At 41.8% G+C, this 24,835-nt stretch overlaps 1 protein-coding gene across 1 annotated transcript; it reads left to right on the top strand.

Moving 5' to 3' along the window:
• The first annotated feature begins 10,165 nt into the window (after positions 1-10,165).
• On the top strand, positions 10,166-20,451 carry LOC108519319 (glutathione S-transferase A3). Its single transcript, XM_017858240.1, has 7 exons — positions 10,166-10,254; positions 12,427-12,534; positions 14,530-14,581; positions 15,818-15,950; positions 18,210-18,351; positions 19,140-19,271; positions 20,170-20,451. The coding sequence occupies exons 2-7, from the start codon at positions 12,448-12,450 to the stop codon at positions 20,290-20,292; spliced, it is 669 nt and encodes a 222-aa protein (XP_017713729.1). The 5' UTR covers positions 10,166-10,254; positions 12,427-12,447; the 3' UTR covers positions 20,293-20,451.
• The last annotated feature ends 4,384 nt before the right edge of the window (positions 20,452-24,835 follow it).

Genomic DNA, 24,835 nt, shown 5'->3' with positions numbered 1-24,835 from the left:
ATGAAGGTAGACATGGTCCCTGCCCTCAAGGTGCTTATAGTCTAATAGGGAAGATACTCAAACCACTAATAATGATAATAACAATAATACTATGTGATAAGAATGATGATGTGGCTAGAACAGGTTCCCATGGGAGTTCATAACAGGTGTAGGAAACCTGGATGAGGAGAGGGGATGGGGAAGTAGTGACATCTAAGCTAAGACCTTCACCCCTGTTTCCACTACATATACAGGTTTTCAACTGGAGATTAACAGATTTTTTTTCTAATGCTTTGCAGTATTCCCTCTACATTGATGACCACACTATCATTATATATATTCCTGGACTCTGAAATAGACCCCAACTCCTCATCTTGTCAGGGCAGTCCTGCTGTCCCCTAAAACTCCAGATGGCAAAATCTTTACCCCACAAAGTTTTTGTTCCCACCCAAATGGCACTCCCCACACAACTTTCTTCCTATCAAAATTATTCCACTCATTGGCACCATTTATGACTCCTTCCTCTCCTTTACCCTTTTGTATGCAACTGGTTCCACTATAACAATAGATGAAGTCATTGAAAGCTCACTTCATGGCAACTGGATGGAAGGTATAGCAGCTACAAAGACCCGTAAGATAATACACATGATCTCAATGCTCTTGTAGTTTAGTAAAGAACCATCACATAAGCAGATAATTTTAATGTAATATTATAACTGACATGATGGATGGCAAGAGTGTTATAAGAGTAGGATAATGTAAAATATGCTTAACAATAGATTTTAGGAAGGGCAGGGACTAATCAAATTGGACACCAAAACAATCAGAATGAAAGTCCTAAACAACCACTGTGGTTGTCTCCACAGTGGGTGGGTACAGCCTTGCTTGGGATTTTAATTAGGGATATTTAGCCCAGTTTTGGGTGAGAAGGGAGGTTATCTCTTTCAGGAGAGTCTGGAAGGCTCAATGTTAGCATGAGAATAAAAGAGGTATAATGTAGGCACAGGCATTGAAAAGAGTGGCATGTGTAGAAATGTTTTGAAGTTTATGCTCCTAGAACATAAAATGAGGGCCTTCAATCACCAGGAGCCACTGGAGGGCTTTAAATCTGAGTGTAATAGATTAGATTGCATTAGGGAGTCAATTTTGTGCAGAGGGGCTCAGTGCGGAAGGTGAATGATAGCAGGCACATTTGGTGGCCCATGCAACAGCCATTTCTCAGTTTTGTTCTGGCATCACCCTCTCATGCAATCAGTTCCATCACTGAATTTTGATTAGTCTAAGACAATCATGGTCATGTGTTCATGTGTCTATGTACAACTTTGACTTAAAAGGAGAAAGAAGTCAGCTGAGAAGCTTGCAGGAGAAGTTTCACTTTCTCACAAAAAGACATGCTCAGGAGAAACCCTCTCCTGCCAAAATGTGTCATGGGAAGGCTGTGGTAATCCTCGTCTGGCACAGGGCACAACCTTGATGAAGCCACTCAGTGGACTCACAGGGTCCTGGATCATGTTGTGTTGCCAAGTTAATCATCTCTAGAGATACTTGCAGATTTATTTTGCTTTTATTCCCTAGGCTGGACTGCAGTGGTGCAATCACGACTCACTGCCGTCTTGACCTTCCAGGCTTAGGTGATTTTTCTACCTCAGCCTCCTGAGTAGCTAGGAGCACAGGCATGTGCCAACACGCCCAGCTAATTTTTTAATTTTTGTAGAGACAGGGTCTCGCTATGTTGTGAGACTGGTCTCAAACTCCCGGGTTCAAGTGATCCTCCCACCTTAGCCTCCCAAAGGGTTGGGACTACAGGCTCAAGCCACTGCACTTGGCCTACTTCCAGATTTCTTGCTGAGATGTTATCTTTCTTACTGCTATTCAAAACACTTCTGAGTTTTCTCTTATATGAAGCTGAAAGCATCTTAACTAATATATAGGGAAAATCAAGGGTCAGCGAAGGAGGCTTCCGTAAGAACTCAGGTGAGTAATGACAGGGCCATAAATAGGGCAAAGGAAGAAGGGTGGGGAGAAAGAGATGGATTTAAACACAATGAAGAGAATCAGCAAACTTGATGGAAGGTTGGGTTTGGGAGTGAGGAGGAGATGGAGGAAACCCATGACTCTCAGCCAGCCACCAGCTCCTTAGATTCTTCCAGCAAAATAGTGCTTGTGTTTAACCATATCTATGGGAGGAGTCAGGATTGATGACAGGTTTGCATTTTACAGAAACTGAAGTTCAATAGATTCTTTTGAAAATTCATAGTTGCTTCATCTGTTCTTTTATGACATTTTATTGAGCATATCTAGGCATTATTTGATGACAAGTCCTTGGTCAGAAATAAAACCTATAAATATAACATGGTTTTTAATGGGGGAATACACTTTAATTTATAAAACCTGCTTTAGAACATAGTTTCTAGGATCACATTCTAATGAAAACTTGGGATTCCATTTATTTTTTAAGCCATTACCGCTGTTGTCTGGATGCAGCCTGTCCCTTCAAGGTCCCAGTCCCAGTAGGTGCAGACAGGTCTCTATGTTGATTGCACTGACCTGCCCTCCCCCTCCACCCCACAACTGGGTGTTTTTGTTTATTGGCCCAAATTATCTTAATTTTTGTGTTTTATTTTGTCTTTAGCTCTGCACTTGCTTTGGATTGCACTTCTGATAACTGAATCTTTGTCTTGGCCCAGACACTTCTTTTGTGAAATTCTACCTGGAAAGTCTCTAGCAGAATTTTATTTTATTTTGTTTATTTATTTATTTATTATTTATTGAGACAGAGTCTCTCTCTGTCGCCCAGGCTGGAGTACTTTTTTGAAGTTTTAAGTTAATTTTTAAACTTAATATAGTTTCTTCTTTTCTTTTCTTTTTTTTTTTTCTTTTGAGATGGAGTCTCGCTCTGTTGCCCAGGCTGGAGTGCAGTGGCATGATCTTGGCTCACTGCAACCTCAGCCTCACAGGTTCAAGTGATTCTCCTGTCTTAGCCTCCTGAGCAGCTGGGACTACAGGCACCTGCCACCATCCCCAGCTAGTTTTTGTATTTTTAGTAGAGATGGGATTTCACCATATTGGCCAGGCTGGTCTCGAACTCTTGATCTCAAGTGATCCACCCGCCTCAGCCTCCCAAAGTACTGGGATTATAGGCGTGAGCCACCACAACCTGCCTCTCGCAGAATTTTAAACACTCCCTTTGCCCAATTAACCAACACTCTGGCCGCCAACTGGCCTCAGAGGCTGAGTCTCGCAGTTCGGGCCTTGCTTACACACACATCTCCTGTCTGTCCATACAAAGTTCTACACACATGCTAATAATAATTGTAATAATGGTGACTGTTTTTAATAATTAGCTGCTATTTTACTCATAGTACCTCATTTAAACCTCACACTAATCTGGTGAGGTAGGTGTTACCATCTCTATTTTACTAATAAAAATTAGGCTCTGAGATACTAAGCAGCTTACCTTGTTTACATAATTTAATGAATAGTTGAGCTGGGTTTTGAGCCTAGAACTCAAAGGTCGGTGCTCTTCATGTATTGTTCATGTGATATAAGGAGACACTAAGCTGATAGAATTTAAAGTAAAGCAAAGTTAAACCTATGCCAGTCCACACCATGCTAATGCATATTCTGGGAGGCACTAAATGTGCTATGCAGGGCAATGTAATTCAGTGCTTTTCCATATTGCATAAGGCTGGCAATGTTAAGCACACAAATCTGTGTCTAGGTCAAGTGTATTTCCTTCTGCGTCATTCTTCCTTTCATTTCTTCTTCCTTGCCTCCATTTTCTACTGGAAGTTCCCTTTTGCTTCATCTCTGTTCTGATTTATATTAATTACTATGAGAATGATATTAAAATTCCAGTACATTTGAAGGGAAAATTAATTTGCCCATAATATCATAACCCCAATGCACATTATTTTTCTCGTTCTGTATTCCTCTCAGTATTTGCCCATGCACATACAAGTCTTCATACTGATAACCATAGTATAGAAATAACCGAGTATTCTGATTATTTTTATTACTTGCCTATTTAAAATATTACCTTTTTTTCTAAATTTCAAACATAGTACAAGCTTACTGCACAAAATTTGCAAAAAAAAAAAAACCCAAACCTAAATGCACACATGCACTTAAGAGCTCATGCACGCACACATCACCTCCAATTCCACCAGCCAAAGATAACCATTGTTAATTATGAAAATGTGTATGCATCTATATTTTTCTATACAGAATCTACAATCTAATGGGATTAAAGTTTGGCATTTAGGAAGCACTATGATTGATGCAGATATGTAATGATTAAGACTTACAGATCATGCTTTTATACTATCAGGCCCTGAGCTAAGCACTTAATCTTTAATCCTTAACAACAGCCTTATGAAGTAGGTATTATTATCACCCCATTTTACATATGGGGAAACTGAACAAAAAGAGGCAAAGTAATTCATCCCAAGCCACACAGTATCAAGTGCCAGTGCCATGATTTGTTTATTTATTTTTTGGGGGATGGCGTTTTGCTCTTGTTGTCCAAGCTGAAGTGCAATGGTATGATCTTGGCTCATTGCAACCTCCACCTCCCGGGTTCAAGAGATTATCCTGCCTCAGCTTCTCAAGTAGCTGGGATTACAGGTGCCTGCCACTGTGCCTGGTTAATTTTTGTGTTTTTAGTAGAGATGGGATTTCACCATGTTGGCCAGGCTGGTCTCGAACTCTTGACCTCAAGTGATCCACCCGCCTCGACCTCCCAAAGTGCTGGGATTACAGGCTTGAGCCACCATGCCTGGCCTTGTGCCATGCTTTGAACCCAGGCAGTTTGGCTCCAAGACTGGCTTGTGAACTACACTGACATGAAGCTACACCCTCACCCAGGCCTGGATGTGTGGGTATGTCAGGGAAAGCTTTCAGCAGGCAGTGGCCTTTCTGTGGCCTAGAAGGTTAGAAGGAGGTAGCCAAGAGAGGAGGTGGAAATGAAGACATACAAGGAGTGTGTTCTAACACCCAACAGCCTGTGCAAAGGCAGTGAGGGCAAGAGGGCAGGAAAGTCTGAAGGTGAGCATGGCTAGTTAGGGAGGAAGAGTGGCCAACATGAGGCTGGGCAAATAAAGAAGGTGGGTTATGCAGGGCTTTGTAAACTCTGTTGAGTTTGGATTTCACCGTGAGGGCATTAATGGCTCACTGAAGGTTTTGAGCCAGAAAATGATGCAGACGGCCCAAGAACACCGAGTCCAGTGTGCAGGATACTGCAGCAATGGGGCCACACGTGAGGGCAACCTGCTGACTGGACAGAGACTGAGAAGGAAATGGCAGGACACATAGGGAGACGGGGGAGTTAGGGTGGATGGCAGATTTCCAGCCTGGGCAACTGGGTGGACCAACAGTGTGGATCTTTAATCTCTAAGATTTGAAACCTGACTTCAGTTTGGGACAGGGCCAGTTGGAGTTGCCTGAGAGGCTGGTAGGTGAACATGCCCAGAAGGCAGATGTACAGGATCGGGGATCTGATGCCCAGGAAAAAGGTCTGGGCAGAGTGTCTTCCCAGAAACCTGCCTTGCAGTTCAGTTGCTGATTTCACTAAACTCTTCTGGCCACATCTAATGAAGTTGATGTGCCCAACTAGAGTTGCCCAGACCTTTCTCTACCTCAGAGAGACGTGGGAGGGATTGCTGTCCCAGGGGAAAACAGATCTGAGTGGCTCTTCTCAGGGCTAGCTCTAGGTATGAAAGTTGACACCAACCTGTCTCACTCCATGAGTGTGATGTGCCTATGTTATAGGAGTCCTAACCAGTGACCAGGACACATTCTCCACTCTCTCCTTGCCACCGGCCCCCCACCCCCGACAGAATGGGACACAAACCATAGCAACTCTACCTCCTAACTACCTCACATATCTCTGTCCTTCTCCCATTCCCTTCCACTTTGTGGGTCAAACCCTCATGGTTTCTCATCTCCACCACCCCAGGGTCCTCCCCGTGGGTCTCCCTGCCAGCAGCTTCACTTCGCTCTAGTCTCTTCTTCACTTACAACCAGAGTAGGTTTGCTCAAACACAAATCTGAATATCACCGTCTTTCTTCAAATTCTTCAGTGAGTCTCCATGTCATGCAAGATGCATCCTCACCACACTCCTCACTCTCATCTCCAGCTCAATGAGCCCCTTGAGAACAGCAGGGCCTCCTTTCTCCCTGCCTGGGTGCATTTGCTAGCCTAGCCTGGCAAGCTCCGTCCCACTGGCCACATCTAACTCCTATCTCATTGCTTCCTGGGAGCTTTGGCCTCTCCTATATGCCCTCTACAGAGTCCTGGTGAGCCTCTACTAACACCTGAGGGACATTGTGTCTGCACAATTGTCCTGTGACCTCATGGTGTGTGGCATGGCCTGCTGGGTCCCCATTCCTGCACCACCAAAGAACAATAACAGCGGCACAGCTCCACACATATTTAGAGGAACTGAGGATATAAGGCTGGGCTTTGAGACCTCACAAATCCCCACACCCTCTGCCCTACTCTGCATCTCACCCATTTCTACAAAACATACTGACGTGTGTCCCTCAAATGCTATGTATGGACCTTGCATGGGTCCTGACAAAAATAAACCAATGGCAAAGAAATTTTTATGAGACAATTGAGGAAATTTGCATGCAGTTATTTGACAAAATTAAAAAACATAAACTTTTAGTGTTATAGTAGAATATGATGTCTAGAAAAAAGCACTTACATTTTAAAGAAACATACTAAAGCATACCTCCAGCAATACTAAAATGCATATGCACAGTGTTCTTCATTGCAGCATTGTTTGTAATTCCAAAACATCAGAAACAACCTAAATGTCCACACATATAAGAATGCTTGCAGGCCAGGCACGGTGGCTCACACCTGTAATCCCAGCACTTTGGGAGGCTGAGGTGGGCGGATCATGAGGTCAGGAGTTCGAGACCAGCCTGGCCAATATGGCGAAACCCTATCTCTAATAAAAATACAAAAATTAGCCAGACATGGTGGTGTGCACCTGTAGTCCCAGCTACTTGGAATACTGAGGCAGAAGAATTGCCTGAACCTGGGAGGTGGAGGTTGCGGACAGCAGAGATCATGCCACTGGACTCCAGCCTGGGCTATAGAGCAAGACTCCGTCTCAAAAAAATGAATAAATAAATAAAAAGTGCTTGCATAAACTATGATGCATTCATATGGTGGAGTATTTTGCAACTGTAGAAAAATAAATGAAGACATCTATGAACTTAGATGGAGGTGATTTCCAGAATTTATCATTAAGAGTGTGTGTGTGTGTGTGTGTGTGTGTGTGTGTGTGTGTAGGGGGAGGCAACAACCACACAAAACAAGGTGCGAAAGAGTATTATAGTATGCTGCCCTTTATGTAAGAAAGAAGGGGTTATAAGAAAATATGTACTTGAGCAAAAGAAAAACAAAAGGGGAAAGTTAGAAATTAGTGAGAGTGGTTATCTACAGGGGGATGAGTGAGAAAAGGGTGGGAAAAAGAGGGACTAGGAATGGGGAATTAGGGACAGAGAGGGACAGTGTCTCCAAAGACACTTTTTTGTTTAACTCTGGCTCTTGGAATCATGGTAAAGTTCTGCATACCAGAAAACTAAGTAATTAATTGAAACCAACCAGGATGTAAGGAAACCCCAAAGTGGAATATACAAACACTAACAACCTAACAGCATTTCAAATGAATAGATAACCAAACTGAAGGAGGTGGGAGGGGGAAAGAACTGACCTAAATAACCATAGAAAACAGCATTTTGACTGGATATTGTAAGGCTCAAGACCAAAAAAAAAAAAAAAAAATACAGAAAGAAAGAAAAATACTGTATTCTTGTTAGTAGATCTGTTTTTCACAGAGGTATGCATTGGCAATTCTGCAGCTATTTTATGTGTACTAGGATTAAACGAATATGCAAATATTGTATATTTTAGATAATCACAGCCAGGTTTCTCACTTGTCAGAGAAGTTAGAAATAAGGAAAGGAGATGACTAAATGAATCTATTGAATTGAAACAGTAGGTATCAGTATGAACTCATTTTTTAATCATATTTATACAGGTAGATATATAAATACATACAGAAGTATATGTATGTGTGGGTTAATATACATACATATCTCTCCCACTGGGGAGAGCCTAGAAGCATTGAAAACCCAGAAGCAATGAGTACACATAGTTCCGAGATCCTAGTTTTGAAATACCTTCCCCAGTAAAAGGAAACAAGGATCTTTGGCTGACTTCAAGGCTGGGGCACAGACAATACAAGATAAGCCTGGAACATCTTTGGCACAGAAAGTATCTGGAAATACTCACAATAAGAGAGGAGGTTTGTCATAAAAGACACAGAAGCCAATCTGAAGGAGCTCCTACAGGCTAAAGCTTTATTTGAGCAATAAAATAGATATTGATGGTATTAGATTATAACCTTTAGAATAAAATATCTATAAATCTGTACTAAGAAAATAATTGAATGAATGGAAGGATAAATAAAGGAGAAGAGATAACTTTTCTTTACAGAAGAATTCCTATTATTAAATGTAGATGGAAAAAGGGAAATAGAAAGTCACTATCAGACACACATCATAGTAATATTGGCTGCATGCAAGATCCATAATGGATGCTCAAGTTAGTGAGTAGAAGCTTATTTTGAAACTGAATATTTTTATAGTCACAAAGTATCTTCCACAAGATATTTATGAATTCCAAAGGGATAAATAGTAATATTACAGTTGATGAACCTGGCAGACACTACTTTAATCAAGGGATTAAGGTTAAGATCACAATGAATAAGACATACTATGTCTTGGATATGAAATTATGTGTGGAAATGATAAGCTGAGACTGGAACAACTGCTGTGACATTTTGCAAAAACTGTGTGTCATCAATCAAGTCATGAGAAAACATCAGATAGACCCAAATTGAGGTACGTTCCACAAAATAATTGACCATTACTCTTCAAAAGTGCCGCCATCATGAAAGACAAGAAAAGACTGAGGAACTGCCATAGATTGGAGGTAACTAAGGAGATGTGACAATGAAATGTGGTGCTGGGGTCCTGGGTGGGATCCTGGGCTAGAAAAAAGATACCGATTGAAAAACTGGTGAAATTCAAGTAAGGCCTGGAGTTTAGTCAATAGTGTATCAATGTTAAATTCCTGGTTTCCATCATTGTACTATAGTTACATAAGATGGTAACATTCGAGGATGCTGGGTGAGGGGTATTTGGGAAACTTGTACTAGTTTTGCAATTTTTCTGTTACATAAATAATTCCACCCCCCCCCCCTGCAAAAGTCTGAAAGATACACATTAGATTATTGAGGAAAAAAACTAAGTCTGATATTTGCTTCAAATATTGTCAATAATTGTTGAAGCAAGGTGATGGGTACATCAAGGCTTTGTAGTGTTCTTTCTAGATTCATGTATGTCAGACAATATCCTTTAGAAAAATAGAAATTACATATACATGTATTAAGCCCTTTTTATATGCCAGGCACTGTGGTTAGCCATGGGGACTTGGCTAACAACCAGGACTTGAGGCCCTGCCTCAAGGAGCTCACAGTCAACAGGGGGAAAGCAGACATGACGCTCAGGGAGTGTAGAAAGAGTGACGTGACAGAGGAAGCACAGGATGCCTGGGAGCAGGGGAGAAAAGAGTGCACCAAACAGAAGAAACGGCATGCAGAGCCTTGGGCTAGCGATAAAGGCTAGCTTGTACATCATAGAGAAAAATCTGCAAATGACCTCAGGGAAAGCAGCTGAGGTCTTTTGTCTGCCCAGGGCAAGGACAACTCAGCCAGATTCTTTGGGCCTATAAAACTTTGTGACATTATTTGTAATTTAGTCTTTTTAAACAAATTTAGAAGGCAATCTCCCCATGCTCTACCAAATCTCCCTATCCTCTTTCCTGACATCACCCTCTTATGACACTTTCCTCCTCTCTCCACAATGTTTTCTCATCTGTCATAAAACTGCAGCCTATTTAAACAGATCCTCCTTAAGCAGTGTTTACAGGATACTGGTCCCCAGTGACCTTCTGAGGCAGCCAAATAGATCTGAAATCTTTTTGTGCTTTTATGGATAGCCTTGAAATTAATTGCTGTCATTTTCTTCCCAGCAGAGCTTGGAACTCTGGAGACTAAAGGGTGTGGGAGTGGCCGCTCCCAACTAGACTCCACCCTCTTCAGAAGGCAGTTGTCATAGTATTTAAACCGCCTAACATGTACATCAGGAGGTGGCCTTGAGAAGCTGAGCGGAGACCAGCTGGACTTTAATCAGGTTAGTATTGACCTTAAAAATCTTCGTAAATGTTCTCATGTCTACTTCACTAAGGAAAAACAATTTTAAATTTGTTAGTTTATGTGAGTACTTTATGTCCTTGCTGCTTTTGTGTGTGCTTAGGAGACAACTTAAGCATTGTTTGTTAGTTCCTGAAGGACATGTCGGTAAAGAAAAATAATATTCAACGATTAGAAAACAAGGGCAAAGAATTTGATGATATGAGAAAAGTGAGAGTGGTATCATTGTGGGCAATCTGAAGATACAACCACATCAGTGACAGGCCACATGCTGCAGCTTGCTTATGGTAAAGCTGTTTCTTAAAAACATGTATTCATGTGATTCATACAGGAGTCAACACGCAATTATACTAGATTTAAAGTTGGCAGGGTCACACATTTGGGAGCACCACTTGATCAGTGAAAAGAAAATACATCTGGATGGTTGTATTCCTCTAGGACTGGTACTTCCAAATGGGAAACCAATCATCAATGCTTGCCAGTCAGGATCTAAATTTACACTTCCATCATTGATTTTACACAGATTAGTTTATTGCTCATACAAGTGATTTTGTGACTGAGCACCAAGTAGCATGCTGTTTTTCCTTCTTCTTCTCCTCCTTCTTCCCTCCTTCTATTTGTTCTCTTTGCCCTCTTTTTCCTTCCTCCCCCTCTTTTCCTCTCCCGCCTCTTCTTCCTCCTCATCCTCCTCCTTCTTCTTCAACATATCTGGGACCAAAGGGCAAACAGGGTTTAAAGTCTCAAAATTGCAAGTGAATCTAAATATATAGGACTTTTAGGGTAGTAGGCAAGTGGATCTAAGAACAGTAATAACCCCCTCTTAAGCTGTTATATTCCCTGTCCAACAGAACGTGCAAAGTCCTTCTATGTGCAAGTTCTTCCTATCTGCCAAATTAAATATTACCCTGCGCTACCCTGCCAAAGCACTTACTCAATGTTTTATAGTAATTTTTTGTGTAGTCATGATGTTTCTGCTATGTGGGAGAGTTTGGTTGCTTTGATCATTCTTTATAAACAGCAGATTGGTGGGTTTCATAATCAGGATTGGTTGTTTTATTGCCATAATTCTAGCTTGTTTTTTTTTTTTTTTTTTTTTTTCCCCCACAGTTTTTGTTTGTTAGTTTTGAGACAGTCTCATTCTGTCACCCAGGCTGGAGTGCAGTGATGTGACCATGGTTCACTGCAGCCTTAACATCTTGGCCTCAAGTGATCTTCCTGCCTCAGCCTCCTGAGTATCTGGGACTACAGGTGTGGAACACCAATCCTGGCTAATTTTTTTGTTTTAAATAGAGACTTTATTTAATTGCCCAAGCCAGTCCTGAACTGAGCTCAAGCAATCTTCCTTCCTCAGCCTTCCGAAGTGCTGGGATTATAAGTTTGGGCCACCATGCCCAGCCCTGGTTTGTTTTTTAATTACTGTATACACTGTATTCTAAAACAGCGACCCCTATGAGGCAAATGGAAAAAAAAATAAAAAAGGATTGCTCTTGAGATATCGAGCCATGTTATATCCTATGAAGCACGGACTGAACTTTGAGCAATGTGTTACACTGTGCTTAAAGACGATGACAACTTCTCTGCTGCCCAGGAGCTCACAGTTTGAGGGGTGGGGGACACAAAAATGGTAACTTCTGCAGGCTGTAAATATTCAATAATAAGGCAAACAGGAAGAAACTGGTCTGAATGTCAGAAGACCTAGGTTCTAATCCAGACTTTGACACTAACTAGCTAGTTGGCAAATTGCACAAACCTGGAGGAAGAGCTAGCTAGATCCCTTCTATCTCTATAATTTGGGAAGTTTTGAGGGGAGAGCTAGATATATCAATAGAACATACAGTTTTTATAAGGCACATGAAGTCACCAAACAGGTTGGAACATAATGCAAGTTAGTAGTGCCTGAAATAATGACCAACATAAAAATAAATAAATGAAAACAAAGGTCTTACACAGGAAAGCCTCAGAATCTCAGAGGGACCCTGTGAAGTCACATTGGTGTTGGACCTGTCTAGTGCAAACAGAATTCACAGGTGAAAACAATCCTGCTAAGAAGAAGGAAGACACTCCTGTTGTTCCACCACATATATACTAGCATGCATTTTGCTTCTCTAGACTCATTCATTCAACCATCCATGCGTTCATTCATTCATTTTAGAGAAACCAAGAGACTGTTACCATGGCGGGGAAGCCCAAGCTTCACTACTTCAATGCACGGGGCAGAATGGAGCCCATCCGGTGGCTCTTGGCTGCAGCTGGAGTGGAGGTATGTTCTGAGTTAGGTCATCTGAAGTTGGACCTAATTGATTGTATCAAAATATTTTAGTAAGCCAAGAGACTTCCATACTAGATGACCTGTGAATATTTTGGCCTCCAATAAAAACATTCCCAGTTATTTTTTTAAAATGGACAGATTTTACCAAATGAAATTTTAAAATCTGTCCATCAAAGAGCACATGAAAAAGAAGACATGAACAATGAAAATATATTTTGAAAAGAATCATCAACTAATCACAATGAGTGGAACTTATTTGCATTAGGGTTTGAACAAACTATAAAATATAACTTACAACACATAACAATCAGGAACCTGAATATTGATTGAATATTAGATAATATTAAAGGATTTTTGTTAAATTATTAGTGTGATTTTGTGATGTTAGGTATGATGTTTCTGTTATGTTTCAGAAATACACACTAAAGTCTTTAGGATGAGATAATATGATGCCTCAGATTTGTTTCATATTATGACTAGAGGAGGAGAGAAGTTGGGCATACAAATGAAAGACTGGCTTGGGTTGGGGATTATTGCAGCTAGATGATTGAAACAAAGAGGACTGTTGTACTTTATGTGTATTTTATATACATATGAGAAATTTACACAATAAAATGGTAAGTACATAAGAAACTAAGTGCCATTAAACATAAACTATAAATCACAATGAAGGCAGGGAGGGAGTGGATTGTAACAAACTGCCTGTTAAAGACTGAGTATATTCAGTCAGCAGCTATTTTGTTGTGCACCTACTAAGTGCCAGGTTCTGTCTTGAGGATTGACAGTGAACAAGGCAGACACAATTCCTGCCCTGAGGCAAACTACATACATGTCTACGAGGACTCAGATAAGTAAACAGGTGATTAAAATCAGGGGTGGGGGCTTCTAGAACACCCAAGCATTCCCCAGTGCTACCAGGCCATCCTTCCAGTGTTTGAGCAGGAAATGCTGGAAGGTGTCTGTGGGACTCCGCTTAGCGCTGTCCTCTAGAGGTGTCACTGAGAAAAACACTTCCCAGTCCAGACAAGAGTCCCTCAGTAACTGCCTGAGGGTTTTCCTCCAGGGAAAGTAATGGAAAAACTCAGAAGATCTTGTCCCTCGGGTGTCAGCAGAAAAGGAGGGTTTCAGGTGAAGTGGCGTCCTGTGAAGGGAAATTCTAGTGCACCCCTTCAGCTTCACAGCGCCATGGGGACCTGAACCTTGGGACGGCGCTTTCTCCATTGCTTCACGAGGCCTTGAAACTTTAGCCTCACCCTTTCTCAATCAGATAAGGAAACAAGCACATAAGAAATCCAAACACTGTCATTCCAGGTTGTTTTCTTTGTACAAATGAATACCCTGTTTCACTGTCACCCAGACATCAGTTCTGCAGCTCAGTGCCTTTTCTCCAGTGACATTCCCTCCCTAATCATGGACATTTGTGAGACTGTGGGGAGGGGAAGTGAACTAAAAGACGGAGCAGGCCAGGAGCAGTGGGTCACACCTTTAATCCCAGCACTTTGGGAGGCCGATGGGGGAGGATTGCTTGAACCCAGGAGTTCAAGATGAGTCTAGACCACATAGTGAGACCCCAGCACTACAAAATAGAAATAAAAAATTAGCTGGATGTGATGGTGCATAAATATCGTCCCAGCTACTCACGTGGCTGAGGTGGGAGGGTCACTTGGGCCTGGTAGATCAAGGCTGCAATGAGCTGTGATCACACCACTGTACTCAAGCCTGGGCGACAAAGTAAGACTTGGTCTCAAAATAAATAAATAAATGAAAAAGAAGACTGAGCAGTTAATTGGTCTGACCCATGTTTGTTTCTTGAGGGATCTAATCTAAATTTCCAAGCAGCCATGACGAACTTCTTCTGTGTCCCCTGCCAAACTCAGAAATCTTATGTTCTCCAAATTATGTACCAGATGGGGGCCATTCAAGGTCACAAGTCTATAATGCTACGGAACAAACTAACAAGAACCCATTTACTGTTTCTGCTTCCAGTTTGAAGAGAAATTTATAGAAACTGCAGAAGATTTGGAAAAGTTAAGAAATGGTAAGATCAAGTCTCTAAGTGCCTCTGATGAGGGTATCTGGTATCCAGTAGAGAAGGTACAGTTGAAGATTTTTTTTTTTTTTTTTTTTTTTTTAATGAGACGGGAGACTCGCTCTGTCCCCCAGCTCAGTCAGGCTGAAGTGCCAGTGGCGCGATCTCCGCTCACTCAGCTCCGCCTCCCGGTTCATGTGCCATTCTCCTGCCTCAGCCTCCCAAGTAACTGGGACTACGGGGGCCCGACACCATGCCAGGCTAGTTTTTTTTTTTTTTTTTTTTTTTTTTTAAGTAGAGACGGGATTCCACCTTGTTAGCCGGGATGGTCTCTATCTCCTGATCTCGTGATCTGCCTGCCTCGGCCTCCCAAAGTGCTGGGATTACAGGCGTGAGCCACCGCGCCTGGCCATAGTTGAAGATTTTAACACCAGGCGATGCCAACTACCACCCTATTTGTAGGGTGGTAGTTGGGGTGGTGGAGAGGGAGAAAGTGGTTAAAGTGGAAGGGATGTGGCTCTCTGACAAGATCTGGCAACTCTCTCCAGGCTAAAAGGCCAGACTCTCAGAGTATTTGCTAGAGGAACCATCCCCAGTGCCCTGAGAATGCCCTTTCCTTGTTTTCATGCTTGGGGCACCGTGAATGAGCTGTGGTCATCAGCTCAGGATCCCACACAGACTTCCCCATCCAAGGACACACAAGAACATTAATAAGACGGAAAGAATAGAAATAGATCTGGCCATTACCTTGAGTTGTTTTCCTTCATGGGTCATGTGACGAGGTCATATTGTAGTAATATTGTAGGCTTGGAAGAGCACAGAAAGGGACCTCTACATAAAATCGTGTTTCAGAACCTACTTTAAAGGACATGGATATTGTGAGACTTACCCTGGGAAGTTCTCATTTTAAATGACATCTTCCTGGCACTCCCATTGTAACCTGTCTCAACTTTTTCCTAAAATATCATGAAGATAAATCAATGCAAGAAAAATACAAGGGACCTACTATGTACCTGGATGGGGAATAAAAGCATAGATGAAATAACAGGCTAAAAGGTAAAAGGAATCAGATCAGAAAAAGAACTACAGGCAGCTAAAATCAAAATACTATTTCATTTTGGAGGTTAATAGGCAATAATTTCTTTTCATTTTATAACCTCAGTCATTTCAACTATCATCTTTTATTTCTGAAATAGTGGGATTCATAGAAATTTCACGCTCCTTTTTTTTTCCTTCTTTCTAAAGATGGGAGTTTGATGTTCCAGCAAGTACCAATGGTTGAGATTGACGGGATGAAGCTGGTACAGACCAGAGCCATTCTCAACTACATTGCCAGCAAATACAACCTCTATGGGAAAGACATAAAGGAGAGAGCCCTGTACGGTATATTTTCTGTTCTTCCATCCGCAGAGAACACAGAGTGATTTAGGTCCTTCCTTGAGTGGGTGGGACCGTGGCAGGGCATCATGACTAGCAGCAGGCTGGGCCTGGGGCGTACATACTGAGGTCCAGTATTGCAGAGTCCCGTGGAGATGAGGGAACAGTGAACATGGGGAGGGTTCAGGCGAGGGTGATTCTAGAAGAGGATGCAGACCATGGATCCAGCACCCTGACAAAGGTTTCCAAACACTCATAAACCCTATGAACTGAGGAGAATGGGGAATCATGATTCCAGGTGGTCAGGCCTTCAGAGGCTGGACTCCAGCCAACAGCTTAGCACAGGCATAGAATGTTTGAGAGTCTGTAGATGAGGGCCTGGGGAGGGAAGATTGCAAAGAAGCTGAATATCAGGTCCCAGTAATTCCAAGAATGATGATCAGGAACCCAAGTTACCAGCCAATTATATGGACTGGTAAACTTGAGCAGGGCTAGTAGAGGCTGGCACCCAGAACTCTGGGGTTACCCTGACACATTGATTCAAGGCTGAAGCAGCTAGATTTATAAAATAACAGCAAAGCCATGGGGTCTTCTCACTGTTGCGATAGGGCTGCCTGATTCTAAATAACATCCTATGTGAAACTTCAAAAAGTTTAATGTAAAGTTACCAATGACCCAGCAACTCCTCTACTAGGTATATACCAAAAGAATCAAAATACTTCCACACCAAATCTTGTACATAAACATACAGTGCAAATAACAGCAATTTTCATGGTATTCAAAAAGTAGAAACAACCCAAATGTCTAACAACCAATAAATGGAGGAACAAAGTGTGCCTTAGCCATGCAATGGAACAATATTTAGTCATGAAAAGAAATGAAGTACTGATGCATGCTACAAGAAAGTTGAGCCTTAAAGACACGTTACGTGAAAGAAATTAGACACAGAAGGCCACATATTGTAGGACTGTGTGTATGAAATGTCTAGAATATTCGGGCAGCAAGTAGACTAGTGGTTGCCTGAAGCTAAAGGGTTTGGGGTTTGGAGAAAAATAATACTCAGTGGGTACACATGTCCTTATCAGGGTGATAAAAATATTCTAGAATTAGAGTGTGATAGTATTTGCAGAATTCTGTAAATGTACTAAAAGTGACTGAATAGTATAATTTAATGGGTGACAACTATAATATGTAACTCCACATCAATAAAACTGTTGTTTTAAAAGGTACTGTGGAAAACCCAGTTAAACACAAAAGAAAAAAGGTCTCCTAAAATATGTCCTGGTTGTAACTGTGTAAAGAATTTCACCAATGAAGGGGATCTTTTAGGTGGGGTCTCAAGTAATGCACGTGTGGCTAGAGTCAGGCAACAGCACATGGGGAGGGCTGTAGAATTATGTTTCATGGGAGTTATGGGAAAAACTGCTAATATTGGGCATAGAAGTGGGCCTGGGAGATGTAAAATGATGAGACAGGATGAGGAACATGACAGAGTTGGCTATGCCAGGGACTCTTTTGGGATTACTCAGGAGGCAGGTCTTTGGCCATTTGACTCACACTAAATTTATGCACAGAACAAACCATAATAAAGATGATCAATCCTGGCACAGCATCAGTGGGTACCGGCAGTGATTCCACCAATTTCTCTCATGACTGTGACTGTAGACAGGTCACCGATGCTCTTGGTACCTGTATTTGGTCATGTGCATAGCAAAGATTTTAGAGATATATCTACCTCGATAAGTTGTTTTAAGAAATAAATGGCGGCCAGGAATTGTGGCTCACGCCTGTAATCCTAGCACTTTGGGAGGCCGAGGAGGGTGGATCACGTGAGGTCAGGAGTTCGTGACCAGCCTGGCCAACATGGCGAAACCCTATCTCTACTAAAAATACAAAAATTATCTGAGCGTATTGGAAGGCATCTGTAATCTTAGCTACTCAGGAGGCTGAGGCAGGAGAATCCCTTGAACCCTGGAGGCGAAGGTTGCAGTGAGCCAAGATTGTGTAACTTCACCCTGGCTTGGAGAACAAGGGAAACTCCATCTCAAAACAAAAAAAAAAAAAAAAAAAAAAGAAAGAAAGAAAGAAGGAAATGTCAATATACATGCAAAAATCAGAGCATACTGACTAGAATATAAAAGGCACCCACTGGAGATGAATTACTTTGCCACCATCTGACCCTCTATTCTTTTAGGTTTTTATAAACCTACAAAATCTAAGGCAAGAGGCATTTGATGCTTTGGCTGTTTTTGTCTTTCAGAATTGATATGTATACAGAAGGTATGGCAGATTTGAATGAAATGATCCTTCATCTGCCCTTATGTCGACTTGAGGAAAAAGATGCCAAGATTGCCTTGATCAAAGAGAAAACAAAAAATCGCTATTTCCCTGCCTTCGAAAAAGTAGGTGAAGCTGTTCAGCAGTTTGGGGCACTGAGTTTAGAGGCCAGTAGAAAAATAGTGGCTGGGCATTCCTGGGACACTGACCTTCACTTTCAGTGAGACTTCCTGAACACCAATGCAGCGCTCTGACTCTCAAGGCATTTTATGAAAATTGACTTAGAGGAACAATGATACCACTTATCTCCAAGTTATAATTTTCCAGCAAATTTCAATTTACTAGACTCCAGTATAGAATTCTCTATTCAACAAAATTTTGTTTGTAAGTAGAACGTGGGCTGTGGAAGGCTCTGCATCACATAGAGGTTGCTGTTGAGTCTATGGAACATATGGAGAAATGAAGACTCTGAAATAGTCTACTCCTGGAGGAAGAGTGCTGTCATGAAGGTGGAGTCGTTGCCCAAGACAGATTGGAGAGGAAGAGAGCAGAGTGTAGAGCCACATCCTGAATGTCAAGGCTACACACTGTAGGGCCTGGGGCAGACAGAACATGCAGCAGCAGGTGCTAAACCCCTGGCCCATGTGGAAAATGCAAGCAGGGTGGGTGGTGTGGATGCCACAGTGATGTGGAATGAGAAGAGAAAATGGAGCCTAGGCTCCAACCGAGGAGAGAGCTAGAGCCACATTCTTGCTCCCTCACTCAATCAGGGAACATAAACAAAGGCCTGGACCTTCACACCATCCAGTTAGGCCACACAGGTGGGAATGTCAGGCTGGAAAGACTCAGGGAGAAGCAGGGGTCCCAGCCTGGGTGGGCATGTGTTACTGATCTGATGCCTCAAATTCTCCAGGTGTTACAGAGCCACGGACAAGATTACCTTGTTGGCAACAAGCTGAGCCGGGCTGACATTAGCCTGGTGGAACTTCTCTACTATGTGGAAGAGCTTGACTCCAGCCTTATCTCCAGCTTCCCTCTGCTGAAGGTGACCCATTTCACAGCCCTCAGAGAGGCAGCTCCACATGTCCCATCTTGGGGTCTAGTATCTGGGTCCTTGGACTGGCCATGTTCTGACCCCAGCCTTTTTCAGGCCTTCACTACCCCCAGGTCTCCAAATAGAGCTTCCAGATTCCAATTCTGAGGCATGAAAGACTCTTGTTATGGAAAGGAAATTCGTGGTTCATGCTACCCGATGAAAAGTATTTCACCTTTTATCATGGAAAGGACCCAGGGCCCAGCATCTTCCTCCCTCCCCCATTCCTCTGTGGTCTGTTCCTGAGTTTTCTGTGGTGCCCTTTATCCCAGGACTGTCCTTGTGTTCCCACGCTGAGTTGGTCTGAGCAGGGCCCTTTCCATCTGGTTCCTTCCTTAGGCTCTGGCCAGGGTAGCCAGCAGGAGCTGTCAGATAATTGTGTTCCTCCGTGCACAGCTCACCAACCACACTGCCCCCAACCCTGTATCTCTCACTGAGAAAAGGTGGTCCCATGGTTTGACTTTAATATTTTCTATAACATTTTACTTTCTAACTCATTTCTCCGTATTTTCATTTCTGCTTAGAGACTGATCTGTGTTGATATCTCATGGGCACATTATTTTTTCTTGTCTTATACAAGAGTCACTAATCTATAGGATTAATATGTAAGGAGAAAGATAGGGATGACTGAACTGATTAAAAGTTTAAGACATCTTTGGGGAAAATAAAGTGAGCTAAATGTCCTTCCTCTTATCTTCATTTCTCACTGGGTGTCTGTTTCTGCCTCCATGCTGGTGCTGATGGAGGGGACTCGCTTGGTCTTTGGCAGGAGGGGTCAGATTCCCTGGGTGGTATAAATGGTGATGGCAGGCCTTGGCTTCGCTCTGAGGCTGTGCTTTGTGAATTACAGGCCCTGAAAACCAGAATCAGCAACATGCCCACAGTGAAGAAGTTTCTACAGCCTGGCAGCCCAAGGAAACCTCCCCCAGATGCAAAAGCTTTAGAAGAAGCCAGAAAGATTTTCAGGTTTTAATAAACCAGTCATGGAGGCCAAGAACATGCAAAACCAATATTCTAAAGTTTGCAACAATGAAGTGCTTTACTTAAGTGTTGACTGTGCTTCTTGTTAAGCTAATGAACCCTTTCCAATTACATGCTAATTAAGTAATAAAAACTCCTATTTGCCAACTTAGTTAAAATTTAAACCTTTTCATTAGGATCTGATATGAATTCAGATTTCTAATCTCCTGTTAACCTGTCTCTTTCTTGAAATTAAAATTTAGTAAAATGGGAAATGTAGGTTATATGGTTTGTTTGATTTTTACCAAGAATTATCCTGTAACATTTGTCATACAATCTATTAAAATATCAATGTAGAAATGCGCTCCTGACATTTTCAGCTATGCACAGGAGAAGAGTTACCATTCTGGGTAATGGCATAAAGACATTTTCTTCTTTTCTTGGACAGTCATTTTATTTCTGATAAAAGCGTTATTTCTCCTGCATTTTCAAAATGACGATTCTGTCTGCTGTGGATTCCTGTCTTCTAGGAGATAAGGAAATATTGAAGAGCAAGCAGACCTATCCTCTGCCCTCAGGCCACCCTGTTGTCCCTTACAGTGTGTGTGCTCCTGGTTCATCCTCACTCTGCTCCTTAAGGCTCTGTGGGGTCCCAGGCATGAACCTTCCCTCACTTCCCTCAGTGCCACTCAGACCTGGGCTGCCAAGATACAGATGGTATATGTGAATTACATACAAATAACTATATGCAAAATCATTTTTCCCTGGTGTGTCATTGTGCCAGAATGCTTCGATTAGGAGTGCTTTCTAGTTTCAGCCCCTACTGGGCCTATAATGTTACTCTCTCCCAGGACACCTGGGCTTCTGCAATTTGAGTTCTCCTGTTAGAGTGAGCTTCCCCACAGTTGGCAGAGGTGGGTGAGGGAGCAGACAGACACACAGGCTTCCTATCTGCAGCTACACTTTGCTCTAGTCTCTTCCCCACTTACAACCAGAGTAGTTTTTCTGAAATGCAAATCTGAATATCACAGAATTCTTCAGTGAGTCCTGACTGCATGTAGAATGCATCCTCACACCCGTCCTCACTCCCTGATCTTCAGCCCAATCAACCCTCTGAGCATGGTGGGGCCTCTTGCCCTCCTGCCTGGGTGCATCTGCTAGCCCTGCCTGGCAAGCTCCTTCCCAGTGGCCACAATTAAGTCTACCCCGTTGCTTTTCAGGAGCATTGGGCTGTTCTCTGTGCCCTCCTCACAGCCCCATTGAGCCTCTAACAACACCTGAGGGCCACTGTGTCTGCTCCTTTGTACTGTAAGCGCGGGTATGGGACAGTTACATGAACTAGAATGCTGAAGTTTTGATGAATCTAGGAAATTATAGAATTTTAATATGATAAGAGAACAGTGTGATTATGTTTCAACAAGTAGTTCTTCCTTTCTAGAGATAAATACTGGTATTTACCGAAGAAATGATATGCTGTCTGGAAATTGCTTCAAAAGAATCATTTGGTAGTTGGGGGAGTACGTGGAAGTTTGTACTGTTTTCTTGTGGCTCCTGTCACAGATTCCTACAAACAAGGTGGTTTGAAACAACAGAAATTCTGAAAGCCAAGAAATCTGAAGTCAAGTTGTGAGGGCCACATTCACCTGGAAGCTCTAGGGAACAATCCTTCCCTGCCTCTTACAGCTTCTGGGGGCTGTTGACATTTCTGGACTTTCTTGGATCTTGGCCACATCACTGTACTTTCTGCATGGGGCTTCCAGCACCTCACCCTCTGTGTGTCTGTGTCTTCTCTGTTGTGGGCACACTTCTTATTGGATTTAGGGCCTATTTAGATAGACCGGGATGGTCTCATCTCAAGTTCCTTAACTTCATCTGCAAAGAGCCTTTTTCCAAATATGGTCATATTTACAGGACCCAGGGGTTTGGATATGGACCTATCTTCTGTGGGGGCCAACATAACCCACTGCATGGTGTAGATGAAGAAAGGTTTTTGTCAATTGGTGAATCCAGGTCATGGGTACTTTCAACTTTGTTATATTATTCTGTCTACTTTTGTATTTGCTAGAATTTTTCCACGTAAATTTTAAAACTTTCATATTTTAGGAGCTCCTACAATGACCAGGTTTTGTGCCAGACAATGAGGAACGGAATTAAACAAGGGGAAGAAGGCTTTTCCCTCAGGAGCTCAGGGTCTAGTGGGGAAGCTGATATTGAATACGTCATGTGAAAACAGCGTAGGGTAAGAAGACACAGTAGAGAAAATACCGTAGTAGGTGAAAGTAGTGCATTCCAGTCAGGACAATTACCACGTGCAAAGGCCCAGAGGTCAGGAAGGATGACCTGAGTGATGCAGAGAGGAAAGAGTATGCAAATAGAGTGGCTAGATTTGGCAGATAAAATACAAGACACCCAAGTAAATACGAAATTCAGATGAACAATCAATACTATTTTTGTATAATCACATTACCTACAGTGCTTGGGACATACTCATACTAAAAAGATACTGATTATTTGCCTGAATTGCACATTTTCCTGGGTTCCCTGCATTTTATGTGGCAACCCAGTAAGAGAAGCCTTCCAGAGGGCCATAAACCTGCCCTTCACGGACATCCCTTCCCAGCTATGCTCCCAGCAGAGATTTCTCATCTGCCTTAGTCCTTACATTCAAGTCATGAAAAGTGAGCATCTTCAAAAAGCCAGTTTCTGCTGACTTGTAAAGAGAGCAAAATCTGCTGAAATGTTTAACTTTTATTGCCAACCTTGAAAAGGAACATATTAACCAGTTACCTTGTGATAAGAGGATGACTTGCCATTTTTCTTAGAATCTAGTAGGCAGTCCTGTGGCCCTAAAACTTGTGGGAGTGGCTTTTTGCTAAATTGACTGTACCTCTTTCAATGGGAGGGAGCTATGGAAAGGAACATGTAGCTTATAAACGCATTAGGACCTTAAATTAAGCTGTTGAACTATGAGCGTGACAGCCTTTAACAAACTAAGCACTGATCTTGTAAATCTTCTCACACTGCCTCATATCCTCTCATCTAGGTCACCAGAAAAATACTTTTAAATGTATCCTTCGCACAATAAAAACAAATCTGTTTAATACTCACATCAGTGCCTTCTTTGTGGACTTGGATGAGAGTTCGAGTTGTGCATTCAGCTGCTTTTGGACACATTGTGTCAACTCAATAAACAGAAAGAGACTCTAAAATAAAAGATATTTACTTGGGAATAAAGTTTTGTAATGGGTATGTGTGTACCATAGTAAACCACGTATGTACTTAGGGAGATAAAGGAAGACAAAGGTTTTTTAAGAAAACAATAAAAAGGATTAAATAAATTTTAAAAATACTTATCATTCACTACAAACATCAATAACAAGGGTGACGTCAGGCCAAGTTTGAACTGGCACTTGCTGGTCAGATGTCCTTGCAGAAGTTTTTTGTATAATGCTGTGATAACTTTTGTGCAAGATTATGTTTTTTGTAACTTTTTTTCTTATCTGACATAAAAGAATGAAAACCTTCTCTTCGTGGCTTTTTCAGCGCTGTTTGTCAAGGTTTTCTTAACATTAGTAACTTCGTTTTGTTTCTGATAACGTTCACAATCATTACAGAAATGTAAAAATGAAGAATTTATAAAACCAGGGCATGAGTATATAATAATAGGAAAAAAGTTAATGATCTAAGGTAAAAAAAAAAAAGTGATGGTGCCATTTTAGATAATCTGAGACTATGAGCAGTGCCAGAGGAAACATAGGTATTTGTGCCAAAGTTGCTTTCTCTAGACAAGTAGTCAATACACAATTGTTGTGAATGAAAATTTGGCAAGATCACAGACCTGGGATTCCCAATGACCAGTGAAAGGGACATGTACCTGCACAGTTCCACGTCTGCAGTTGTTTCTCCAAATCTCCATCTCCTGCTGAGGAAAGAGCCACCAATACCTACCAAACACAATTGTAATTTACATCTTGATGGTAGATATCACACACATTCGTGCTTGCTTCCGGAAGTGCTTTGTGATTTGTTGCCAAGTGTTGACGCCACTGACTTTTCAATATTACTTTAAGGTTGTTGTGCTCCAAAGGGCAGGCAAAATCTTCTGTGAGCCACTGTGTAGAACTTGCAGGTTAATCTAAGTCTGTAGAACGTTTAGTTTTATAAAGCAAGATGACCTAGATTTATGATGAAAAAAATTAAGAACAAGAATGCCCTTCTTGTGAATTTTTACATCCTGATTCAATGATTATTTGTTAATCCTTGTCCTTTACCCAGTTGAACATTTGTCCGAAAACCCTGCTCTTTCCAAATTCCTCCGTCCTTCCTCCTTCTGTGTCTACTTAGTGGAACAATCCCATTTCTTTAGTAATTCTGCTTAAACTGCAGAAAATTGAGTCTGATAATCAGGATTGGTTGACCCATTTTCATGATTCTATTATTTAATTTTTCTATTTAATTTTTTCTATATTATTTAATTTTCACATCAAGCAAGCTCAAAAGTGGAAATTGGAGAAATCTCTGTGACCACTAAAATGTATAGCAGTGTTATTCCTATC

Source organism: Rhinopithecus bieti, unplaced genomic scaffold (genome assembly GCF_001698545.2).
Source record: "Rhinopithecus bieti isolate Rb0 unplaced genomic scaffold, ASM169854v2 scaffold_48474, whole genome shotgun sequence".
In the NCBI taxonomy this organism is placed as follows: Eukaryota; Metazoa; Chordata; class Mammalia; order Primates; family Cercopithecidae; genus Rhinopithecus; species Rhinopithecus bieti.
This window is presented reverse-complemented; position numbering and strand designations above follow the sequence as displayed.